The sequence below is a fragment of the Mesitornis unicolor genome, unplaced genomic scaffold, assembly GCF_000695765.1.
Source record: "Mesitornis unicolor isolate BGI_N332 unplaced genomic scaffold, ASM69576v1 scaffold23069, whole genome shotgun sequence".
NCBI classification, from domain to species: Eukaryota; Metazoa; Chordata; class Aves; order Mesitornithiformes; family Mesitornithidae; genus Mesitornis; species Mesitornis unicolor.
The window spans coordinates 23,072-35,508 of record NW_010208259.1 but is presented as its reverse complement, the minus strand read 5'-3'; the positions used below and the strand labels follow the sequence as shown (position 1 = coordinate 35,508).

General features: G+C 48.5%; 1 protein-coding gene across 1 annotated transcript; it reads left to right on the top strand.

Annotated features, from left to right (window-relative positions):
- Positions 1-7,238: 7,238 nt before the first annotated feature.
- Positions 7,239-11,912, top strand: WFIKKN2 (WAP, follistatin/kazal, immunoglobulin, kunitz and netrin domain containing 2). The gene is made up of 2 exons (XM_010192445.1): positions 7,239-7,754; positions 9,894-11,912. The coding sequence occupies exons 1-2, from the start codon at positions 7,557-7,559 to the stop codon at positions 11,403-11,405; spliced, it is 1,710 nt and encodes a 569-aa protein (XP_010190747.1). The 5' UTR covers positions 7,239-7,556; the 3' UTR covers positions 11,406-11,912.
- Positions 11,913-12,437: the final 525 nt, after the last annotated feature.

Sequence of the window (12,437 nt, the reverse complement as noted above, 5' to 3'; positions counted from 1 at the left end):
TGAATGCCAGGAGACGAGCACCCTCTTTATACCAGATCTGCTTTTGGCCTTCTTTGGACATTTCAAATAATGATGTCAGTGGTCCAGAAGAGATTCACTTACTTCTGATGGCAATCACCTGGGTACAAGCAATGCAGACCATAAGATGTCTTCCATCTGGTGGTAAGATACTGCACAGGGCAAACTGAAATGAAATATTCACCCTCTGGAGAGGCTGTAATGTCCCCAGCTGCCCAGGCAAGGCACTGCTCCTGCAGAAGTCACTCTGAGCACGTTCAGGATGCACTGTGCGACAGCCAGGGCTGCTAACACCCAGCAGAGCCAAACAAAGGCAACAACTCTTCAGTTCAAAAGAATTTTGTCCTAATTTAGATTTAAACTCCAAGAAGACAGAATGGACACTAAAAGAATTTCATTTGCAGAAATGGAAATAGCTCAATTTTGTGACAATTTTTGTTTATAGCTAAGTTTTGGATACCAAACCCTCAGAGGAGCTCTGGGACTTCCAGGTCGTCTGCAGAAGCCAATGCTCGTGGTCTGATGGGAAGCCCAGTCACTGAGAGCTGCTTTGCATCTCCTGGAGGGGCTCCCAGCCACAACAAAGGCCTCCAGACTTCTACAGATTCTGTGGTTTGGTGAAGTCTCCCAAGGAAGCACAAAACCAGGCAAATCTGCAGCAGTTTCCTCTCACTTTACAAACGCTCAGCTCAGACATCATCCACTGAAGGGTCCATCAACTTTCTAAAAGGGTCAGCTCACAGTGACGGTGAGATGATGCCTTCACACTGCAGTAATGGGGAATTAAGGCTTATAGTAGACTGGGAGAAACTCTGGGTTTCAAGGAAAAAACTGGTGGCTGGGGGGGTTAAATTAAATTACCACAGCAAGCTAAAAACCTTACAGTTTATATAAATTGAATGACTTACCAAACAAAAGCAATGTGACATTTCTGTATTGCATTAGATTTTGGACAAGCAAATGGTGCCTGTGGGGTTGGAGGCAGGGTCCCAGGGCTCCAGCTTTTCCTGGCCATTTCTGTGTGATGCTCAGCAAGTGATTTCCTCCCAGCTTTAAATTCCTAAAAGTAAATAAGGGAGGTTAAATTAGGGTCATCTGCGGACTGAAGTGAATCTGTGCAATGAGTTTGATAATATTCATTACCCATAAATCTGGAACTAAATTAACTCACGTTCCTGGAGAAACATCACTGGCTTTGGTGAAAGATGTGCCGAGCCCTCACCTGAGCGTGCAGCAGGCCTGCGCCTCGCTTTATTCTGAATTTTAATTTAAATTGAGCTGGAACTAAGCAGAAAAATGAAGATCAACAACAACAGGTACTGGTTCGACACTGAGGTTTTTGTGCTATGGCTTTTACAGCCACAGCAGCACTGCAAGGCATGGGAACATCTCCATTTGCACACCACAGGTTTGGTGCCCGTTTCCTAAGGTGCTGTTACCAAAGCTAGGCACGAAACTAACCACAGTTACTGAAAGCTGTGACACAGTCAGGTGCTCAGGCCTTTCTGCTACTTCACCGTGATCAGGCTACTCCCCCGTGTTCACCAGGTGACAGCATTCCCATCCAGCCTGTGCACCATGACAGATCACTGACATGAAAAATCTTGACAGTCCGAAGGTGCCAACTGCATGGACTCCCAAATTGTCTATGGGACACCTAAGGCTTTGCCTCTGAAAGTGAGAGAGACAGAGCTGGGCCAGTGACAGAGAATGAGCCCAGCTCTCCCCATAGCTCACTGATAACTGGTTGATTATCGTCCTTTGTACCCTCTTTGCCTCTTGCTGTGCTGTTTCAGACAGAATAAACCCAGCGATAATGAACCATCATCAAACTGGCAATTGCTTCCTGCCCAGCTTACGCTAGCAGAGAAAGAGAAAGCAAATGATGATTAGTCGTATGTCTGCACTCAAAGATAAAACCCCCGAGCAGAAGCCATCTGCCGAGGCATAAAATAATAATTCTGGCGCTAGCCTTGTCTGAGTGCAATGCCATCAGCTCTCTCTGAAACACAACGTAACGCAGGCCTAATGCTGAGTTCTAGCAGGTGGCCCATAACCCTGCAATAAACTCCCTGACATTATTGATTTTTCCCCCCAAACTGAGCCCTTTTGTCTGACTACATTAACTTCTGCTTACCGAGCATCTGCGCGTGAGGCAGAGCGCACATAAACAGCGGCTCATTTCGGAGAGCGCTGCTCTAAATGTGCCCCTGGCTCCCTGAGCCTGTCCGTACACGGCGTTGTCTGCTCAGATGGGTGATTTCGGAAGTCAAAACCAGCCCTTTTGAGTTATGGGCGCTTACAGGGAACCCTGACAAAAATCTTAACTAGAGGAGAACTGAAATATGTTTTCACTGCTAATTACACATACAAATTGCCCCGAAAATAGGACCCGGGCCCACCATTACCATTTCATACCTTCAGTCCAGCTCTGCCCCTGCTCGTATGTGTGTGCCTCCAAAACACGTGGCCACCACGGCCTTTGCCTTTGCTTTGATGTTCGGAGGTGCATCACATGGTGCCAAAAATCCTGCTCCCTCGGCCAATGGGAGATGTGCCCCCATCTGAGGGATGTGGAAAGGCATCCAGGATGGGCTTCATGGCCATGTCCCTAAGCCCAGAGCCTGAGCAGGTCCTGCCGAGATTTGTGAGAGCGGGGCATCGCTCACAGGGGGAGATTTGGTGCTTTGCATCTCGAAGCGAGCTAAAGCCAAGGTCCTGAGGCATCATCTGGATTTCTGTGTGGGTTTGGAAGTGATGTTACTGCTTGTGGCAAGCGGCTGGCAGCTGCACTCTGAAAGGGATCTGGCAGTGATGCTCCCTCTCAAATGTCTGGGTATTGGCTCTAAGTGCAATACGCGTTACATACAGACTGGAACATCGTTAATTTTAAACGAGACCGAGTGTTTTTTAAAGTACTTGTCTGTTCAGGCATTACATTTTCATCTGCGTAGTGATAAGTAGCCACCAAAGGAGCGTGAAATGATGGTGGGGATGAAGAAGTGTGTGTCCATGGGGCTGCTTGTGGGATGAGGGTCCCGGCGGGCAGAGCAGGTTTCACTGCAGGTTTGGAGATGGGGCAGGGGCTTGGTACCTACCAGGTCCTGCTATGCCTGGCTGCCCTGCAGGAAGGAGGAGGGAGGTCTCAAGGACCAGTGTCTTTGCTTTAAGTCAAGCTTAAAGGTCCAACCTGCAACACCCAGGCTTGCCTCTGTGGGCAGTGGGTGCCAGGGGTACCCCTTGCACCCCCAGCACAGACAGGGCCAGCTCCAGCCGTGAGCCCTCACGTTAGGGCTCACTGCAAGCTGCCACCCAGCAGTGCTGAATCACGGCCATGCCTGGGGAGGGGGTGCGTTGTGTTTGTGTTGGCAAAACGGGCTGCGAGTGGCGGAGGGCCCAGACAGCACGAGGGGCCGAATCAGGAAGGGGCCCTTCACTGAGGCAGAGATCGATGGGAGATGGGAGGCTGAACAGCACAGGGCTACGGTGCCTGCCAAGGAATCAATTCACTGAGTAACTCCAGATGAGGGTTGCTCGTTTTGCCTAATAAATACAGTTTCGCCTAATCAACAGTTTGCTGTTCCTTTAACAGTCATTTAAGAAAAAAAAGGGCACAATTACACTTCCCTGTGCACCAGAGAATCCCGTTTCCCTCCTCAATTAGAAGGGGTGACACCAAACACTGGGTCAACGCTTGGCGCAGCCGAGAAGGGCAGGGACATCCCATAGGAGCTTGGGTGAGAAAAAAGGGCAAAGGAATGATCATTAATGAAAATAGTAATGGTTAAGCCAGTTCTAGATCAACAGCCCTAGCCAGGACCCTGGGTGTCCTAGGAGGGCTCTCCAGGACCATGGTGTGGTATTGGATGTCTGTGGAGCATGGGCTGGTCAGAGACCGCGTGTCCCCACTGCCAGCAGCAGAGCTGGGATGGTGCTTTGAGCCATCAGGGCTTGGATTTGTTCATCTGGGATCCAGAAAATGCTCATCCCAGCTCCCCATCCAACGGACTCAGATCAATACCTGGGTCAGAAAGGGGATTTTGGAGTAGAAGCAGGGTTTATTCCAAGGCTTGAACTCATTTGGGAAGATCTTTATCACATCATGTATGTGATCATCAAGTACCCGACATGGATGAGACAAGAGAAGCCATAAACTTGGTGATCATAATAGGATTTTTTTAATAAAAATGGAGCATAAAGATTATTTTACATCTTACATAAAGGAAAAAATGCACAATACTTTAAAAACAAGGTAAAGCAGAAAAAATATGCCCAGGGACCTTGTCAAAGACCCCGATTCACAGCAGCATGGGGACAACCAGGGTCCCCGCCATCCCTGAGTCAGCCCGGAACAGCCTGCATAGCAGTGTTCCCTCCTGCATGTGTCCCTAAAGCATGTCTGGGATGTCCTGGCAGGGACAGGGCAGCTGTCGAGGGTTACTCCGAGTCCCCACTGGCTCCTCTGACCTCAGGAGCATTCACGGGGAGATTTATGGAGCTGTTTTCCCCTCTCTCCTGGCTGTGTTCAAGTGGCCGAGGGACTGATCCTTCACGGGCCTGAGCAGTCCCTGTTCCTGGAGCGATGGGGCACAGCATCTGTCCGGTTTCCATTGGATTAGGCTAGGATTTGATTCCCTAAGAGGCTTCCTATGCAAGCGTTTTGCTGAAAGCAGGGTTCCTCAGTTAGCTCAAGCTTCCTGGGCCTCATTTACATCACCAGCACAGTGACCCAACGAAACTGTCATTGTCATTAATGATCATTGTTTTGACCCTTTTCCCAAGCTCCTGTGGGATGACCCTGCCCTTCTTTGCTGGCCCAGCATTTGGGGTCATCAAATCCAAATATATCAATGCATCAAATACATCAAATCCAGCCTTTCAATTGGCCTTCCCTTGAACGACCCCACTGACCTGCAATAGGGACACAATTAAACCAGCTGAGTTGCACGTCCCATGCAACTGCTCCTTCAGCTGGACCTGTTTCCCCCTGAGCTCCACCATCCTGGCCATCGTGCACTGAACGGGATACTTGGGTACTGAAAGCAGAAAGCCACCGTGGGACTTACCTGTCCCTGGAGAATGTCCCTCTGCATGGAGAATGACACAGCGAAGCAGGAGACTGCTCCACCTGTCTGATGGAAACCCATGTCTGATGCTTCAGAGCCCCCCTCTGCACCCCCACAGCTGAAGAGTGCCTCTGGGCAAGGGATCCTTGGTCTAGGAAGAGGGAAAAACAATAAGGTAGTGTAATTTTTCCCTCCTTGGAAGGAAGTCCCACCTAGGATGGGTCTACACTGCTGGCCCTCTCGCTCAACATGGCCAAAACTTGCAATGAGGTGGCTTTCTGTCACCAGGAGAGGAGATGGAGGCTGCACTGTGGACCCACCAGCTCCCACCTCTGGCCCAGCGGGTAAGGGGGTAAAACAGCCCCAAAAGACTCAGGATGGCATGGAATATTTACATCCGCAGCTACACAGCGGCAATGCCATGGACCAAGGGCAAATTCCCTGCATGTTCTTGGGGTCATTGCAGAGGCTTCTCCAGTGCCCGGGATGCCCCGCACTCTTTGAGACCCACAGACAGCTGGTTTCAAAGCTTCTCTGTAGTCAGTTTTACAATATAAAGTGTCTTTGTTTAGTCAATAGAACCACTAATACATGTGATTTTGTTGTTAATAGAGCTGTAAGAATTTTAAGCACCTCTTGGGAATGTGTCATTTTTGGTTGGCTTTTTTAGGCATCACAGGGTGCTGCGCCTGTCTTTGTAAACAAGTATTGAATAAAACATTTTGCGCACAGGCGCACTTTGTACGAGTGTCATGCAGGTTTCTAAAGTTTCAGAGGGAATAAATCAACTGCAAACTGCTGCCTGGCGCTTGACTTCGCTCCTTATAAATAGCTAATTTGGACAACTTCTTTCCGCACGTCATATGAAATTCAAATACTGTGCATGTCATTAATGCGGCCACACAAATCAGAGCTGCCAGAGCCGCTTTTATAAGCTTGGGTTGCCACAGAAATGCCACGGCCGAGGGCAGGTCAGCTCCAGGTTGCTCTCCCGTCCTTCCTTTGGGAGTTGATCCTTGGGGAACACCAGCGGGTAGCTGCGCTCTGCTGCCTTGCCCAGTGCCTGCATGGCAGCCCAGTTCACTGCTGGTTATACTGGTTGGCAGCAGTCATTGCTCAGAGGAGAATTAGGCCCAAACTCAGCCATAAAAATAAAAAAAACGACCAAAAAGTGATTTAATAAGCCCAATGGGAAAAGCTCCACTAAAATAAGGGTTGACTGCGCCGGGTCCATCCGCACGGGGCAGATGCACTCCCTTCCTTCCTCCCAACACACAGCACTGCCGGTCCGGCCCTGCTAAGCCCCACGTGGGATGCACACTTACCTGGTCCTGCCAGGAGACTCAGCACCGTGCAGGATCTGTCCAGGCTATGCCAAACCTCAGCCCAAAGGCTCTCATCCTGGAAGGTGCTGAGCAGCTCTGCCTCCTGCCACTTGTCTCTGGATTTTGGCACGTGTTCAGCGGGAGCAGGATCAGCCCCGCGCTGTAATAAGCAGGGAACGAGGAACTCAGCTTGACTGAATTTCCCCCCTCCCCAATGCAAAAATGCTGTACATTCCTTTACGCAGGTTTCCATAGAGTTGAACTTCTGCTATTTTTTTGTTGTCGCTGTTAAAGGGGTCAGGGACACACTGTACAGTGGGATCTGACTGTCAGGAAATGTGGAGGAATTCGGGGACACTTTTAACACCTTGCTGGGGTTTGGAGGGCAGCGTTAAACCCAGCATCCTGGAGATCTCCCCTCCAAAGAGAAGAGAAAAGCCCGGAGGAGCCCCAGGAGAAGTGCTGCAGACACACTGCTTTGTCGATCCCAAGTTTAAATAAGTTATTTCTTCCCTCCCTCCTTTGTTAAAATATGATATTCTCACTTTAATTGCTTCAATCCTATTACTTGTTCCTTTTAGCAAGTGATTGTGTAGCCCCTTGCCGTGGGGAAATCCCCTGACCGGTCCGTGTTATTTAGACAAGCACTCTTTCAGAAGTAAATGCCATTCTTAGCATAGGGAAGTACTTTAGGTCTAAAGGGGTTAAGAAGGCCTCCCTGCATTCAGAAACATGCAGGGGTCCCACCGTGCCAGTTCCAGCCTTTTAAACTCTTTCCAGCTTTTTTTTCTTGCAACAAATCTGTCTGACTGCCACCAGGACATAGGAAGCGTGTGCCTGTCAAAGAAATCAAGTTTACTTTTTCTGACTTGTTAACAGAGGCAGGGTATAAATAGAGCTAACTCTGCTCAGACTATTAGCATTTCTCTTAAAATAAGGGGGTAACTTCCTAGGACCTTTAATCCAATGAGGTCCAGACCACACTGCACTATTGACAGAGGCAGCGAAGGAGCTTGCTGAAGTTTTTGCAGAAGTCAGGTGCATTTGGGTTCCTCGAAAATTTAAGGCTTACCAAAAAAAAGCAACCCCAAGCAAACAAGAACTACCTCCAGCTTGGTCACTGCCACTGCCCTGGAGAAGTTCGGAGATGTTGGTGCTGCTGACGCGGTGGATGTGGATCTTGCTGGGGAAGAGCAGTGTCCTCTTGCTCCTGGAGGTCTCTCTGCAGGGGAGAGCGCTGCCTCCCATCCGGTATTCGCACGCCGGGATATGTCCCAATGACATGAACCCCAACCTGTGGGTAGACGCGCAGAGCACTTGCAAGAGGGAGTGCGAAGCTGACCTGGTGAGTGATGTGTGGCTTTGTCTCTCTGTTGTGGGCAATGGGGTTTTTTTGGTGGGTTTGTTTGCGCCACAGTCCATTTCTGTCCCAGATAGAGAGGCGCTGGCACCGGGCAGGATGTGATGCTGACAGTGCAGGTATTTAATTGACCTGTATAAAATAGAAAGGGTTTGATGAGCTATCAGTTACGTGGGAAGGTGTGTGGCAGCTGTCACTTATGCCAGCGTGGGTACAGCACTTGCTCTGATCATTTTCCTTACTTTCTCCTCAAAAGAAATGTCTGAATTTGATGCTCCAGAACTTAGCATGCCCTGGGGCCAATCCACAGTATTTTAGCCATGTCACCATGTTCTTTGTTGTTCTGGCCATCATCAATGTTTAGTATTCCCAGTTAGAATCCTGTATGAAATGGTTTGATTTAACACATAAATCGTCAGCCTTTGCTGCATCTGGAGCACAAAGCGTGCTTGGGGTGCAAAACAGGGCCATGGTTAAAATGACCGGGCTGATGCTCTCTGTGATGCTCCCAGCTCAAAATGTGCTTAGCTTACAACCCTAAAATTCATTTTTCAACCTGTCAGCGCTGCCAGCTCAAGCTGGCATCCAAAAATACCTGCTCACCCTGCCTCTTACATCACGTCCAACAGCAAAGCCACTGCAGCCCAAACCAGGCTGACAGCAACGTGCACCACGCTGGAAAAGTCCCTGGGTTGTGTTCTGCAGCCAGGTTTTTTCACCAATGCCAAAAGGGGGGGGATGAAATTGAGAAAAAGGCTGGCCACCAAGTCAACAAAGAGCTCAGATGGATCCTATGTGTTATGAATGAAGGTGCTGTTTATGTCATTTCCAAATAAGCCCCCTTTATTTGAGCTACCAGGTGCAGCAATGAATATTAAAGCCCTTGCAGAACCCCAGCAGCAGCAGTAGAGGACGTTGTTTTCATCATTTACTGGTCGAACACCCAAAGCCAGAAGCCACTGGCTATTCACTTTTGCCTTGTGGCAGCAGCGAGTCCTGAGACCTCGCAGGACTTTGCCACCAGCTTTGCTTAACCTCAGCCCAAATCGTCACCCGTTCTGGTCTCTAACTTGGCTGCTGAAACCCAGTAACGTGCTGCTGGAAATGGGGGAAGAGTTGTGGTTTTAGCTCATGGTTTTTCCCAATAAGGAAAGGATACTGGACTCGGGGGAAGCTATTTGGTTTGGTAGCTTAAAAAATATTTTGTTCTCACTTATGGAGAAAGCCATTGGGTTTTGGGGTGTTGTAGAGGTTTAAGACATGGTGGAAATGTGCCCTGCTGTGTACACGGCAGCAGCGTTCATGGTCCCTCAATGTAATCCATAACAACACAGCAGCTGTGATCACACAGATCAAATACCACTTCTGCACCGAAGATGAAAATTCTGCTAAAATTAACCGCAAATTAGAGCTGACGGAGGCTGAGATGGGGTGTAATAAATCACTAGAAGAGTGATGCCGCATTTGAAAATAGGACTAAAATAGGACAGAAGAGCCGTAATGAGCTGTTTTGGGTTTGTTTTTCTAAATACCATAGAAAAATTATTTTTGGAGCAAGAACTGCCTTACTTCTGAGATATTCTATTATTTCCCCTACAATGTGAACGATTACAAATCCTTGGCAGTTTCACCTCCAGAAGCAGGCTGTTAGTCTCAGGGAATTCAAATAATACTTTACATACTTGTGTGGAAAATAAGCAGGATTACTGCCTACAGCCATATGATAAGACTTTCCATCCGCTCTTGTTTCTCAGGGCTTGTCCTCAGGCATTTCGGAGGGTGCGGACGGGGGGGTCTTGGTTCAGTAGTCAAGCAGTCCATGTGACTCTAGGAAAGACTTATGATGGGGTCAGTGTTTAAGACACAGAAATACATTTTCCTTCTCTGCAGTCTTCTCCTGAAGCACTTCAGGAGCCCCAAGGTGTTTTGGCACCTCTCAAGAGATACTGGGAGATGTTTCTACCCATTGCCATGGTGGCACTGAGTTGCAGACCATGGAAACCTGTGCAGAGCATGTCCCCTGAGCTAACACATTGAAAGTCTGAGGGTGCTCTGCCTCCTGGGTCTCCAAAAAGGACTTTACTTTGTCCCCAGTAACGATGGGGTTACTTCCTTTCCCCACAGGAGTGCGAGACCTTTGAGAAGTGCTGCCCCAATGTCTGTGGGACGAAGAGTTGTGTGGCGGCTCGGTACATGGACGTCAAGGGAAAAAAAGGGCCGGTGGGAATGCCCAAAGAGGCAACCTGTGACCGGTTCATGTGCATCCAGCAAGGGTCGGAGTGCGACATCTGGGATGGGCAACCCGTCTGCAAGTGCAAGGACAGGTGTGAGAAGGAGCCGAGCTTCACCTGTGCCTCCGACGGGCTCACCTACTACAACAAGTGCTACATGGATGCAGAAGCTTGCATCAAAGGCATCACGCTGAACGTAGTCACCTGTAGGTACCATCTTACCTGGCCAAACACCAGCCCTATCCCACCAGAAACAACAGCTCGCCCTACGACTGCCTACTCCGAGACAACGGTGGTTGACATCTTGCCGCCTGCTCTAGTGAACAACCCCATCCATCAGTCTGTCTACGTGGGAGAGACCGTCAGCTTCCTCTGTGACGTTACAGGGAGACCCAAGCCAGAAATCACATGGGAGAAGCAGGTTGATGGGAAAGACAAAGTCATCATGAAGCCAAACCACGTCAGAGGGAACGTCGTGGTCACCAACATTGCCCAACTGGTCATCTACAACACCCAGCTCCAAGATGCAGGCATCTACACCTGCACTGCCAAAAACAGCGGTGGCCTTCTCAGGGCTGATTTCCCTTTGTCAGTCATCAAAGGAGAACCCACATCCAAAGAAGCTTCCCAGAACAAAACGCATTTTCCAACTGATGAGTGCCTGAAGCAACCAGACAGTGAAGATTGTGGGGAAGAGCAGACCAGGTGGTACTATGATGCAAAGAAAAACAACTGCTTTACTTTTATCTATGGGAACTGTAACAGCAACCTCAACCACTTCGAGACCTATGAGAACTGTATGCTAACCTGCATGAATGGCCCAATCAACATTTGCAATCTGCCAGCCCTCCAGGGTCACTGCAAAGCCTATGAGCCCAGATGGGCCTACAACAGCTTGACGAAGCAGTGCCAGTCCTTCATTTATGGCGGGTGTGGAGGCAACGAGAACAACTTTGAGAGCCGGGAGGCCTGCGAAGAGATGTGCCCTTTCCCGAAGAACACGCACTGCAAGGCTTGCAAACCACGCCAGAAGCTGGTGACGAGCTTCTGCAAAAGCGACTTTGTTATCCTGGGCCGTATAACAGAGCTGACTGAAGACCAAGACTCGGGACATGCCCTGGTGACAGTGGAGGAGATCCTCAAAGATGAAAAAATGGGATTAAAATTCCTGGGGAGGGAACCCCTGGAAATCACGCTTTTGAACATGGACTGGAGCTGCCCATGTCCCAACATGACCACAGTGGACGGCCAGCTCATCATCATGGGAGATGTCCACAACGGCATGGCCGTGCTACAGCCAGACAGCTTTGTGGGGACCTCCAGCATCCGGCGTGTACGGAAACTCCGCGAAGTCATCCACAAGAAAACCTGCGAGCTTTTGAAAGAGTTCCTAGGATTGCATTAACCTCCTCTACGCGTGCCAGCCTTCCAGACCCGTGTGTTACGTAGGGCTAACGAGCGCTAGGCTAGTGCACAAACTAAACGAGCTGTTTGAAGATGCACCGTAGGAATTATGCAGAACCCTTATTTTAATCCATTAATGATGCTTAGCAACAACGTAGTATGGTCTTTGGCAAGCACGTAAAACAGCAGCAAATGGCTATTAATCTTGCATTGAAATCAATTCGTCCACATAGGAGCGCCATTTAACTAGATGACTCACTGCAGTAATTATACAATTTTTATGTAGCTTCTTCCATCATAAGTGATGGAATTCATAGCATTTGTTTAGCTAATTGGTACACAGCTAAGTAATATATAATGTCAACTTAATCTGTTTCATTCACAGTATGGAAATGTTATGGTAAGGCATTATAAGTAAGTCACACTCTTGTCTCCTCATAGCAGCACCAATATTTCAAGAGAAAAGCCTGTAAATTATTGTCTGTATTTACAATTGTGCACATTTAACCAATCTATGCATTATGAATTAGCTTCTTTTAATTGAAATTTTCCTAGCAGTTTTCTTTTTATTGTACCTCGTTTTTAAATGGCAACTACTGCCTATCTTGCAATGCTTACTCCAGAAAACTCCAACTGAAAAAACACCCTTGATCCCATGCCCAGGACAACAGGTTCCTGTAGAAGCTCAAGGCACAGTCTCACCCCGAAATGACTTTTCTGTCGTGAGAACAAGGTCAGCAAACACCCTCATTCCTTTGCACTTTCCTAGCTTTGTTTTAGTCAATATATTGTCTGTCACAAAAAGTTCATGGCAGTGTGCTGCCAGCTTTTGAAAATCCTTCACACCTGACCCTGTGCAGCAATGTATTGCTTATTTTCATTAGAAATCCTGGTTTTGGAAGTGTGAGAGTAAAGTAAGAGGAGTGAGAACAAAACTAAAAATAGAGAAGTGCAATACACAGACTGCAGACTGTATTACACGGACACAAAACTGCTGAAGCCAAAATGCACAGACACAGAGAGCGGACACTCT

What these genes read in the sequence shown, in the direction of transcription:
- WFIKKN2 (XM_010192445.1), top strand. Translation starts at nt 7,557, where the DNA reads ATGTTGGTGCTGCTGACGCGGTGGATGTGGATCTTGCTGGGGAAGAGC. An exon ending in GGGAGTGCGAAGCTGACCTG is followed by an intron (nt 7,755 to 9,893) that starts GTGAGTGATGTG and finishes CTTTCCCCACAG; the next exon opens with GAGTGCGAGACCTTTGAGAA.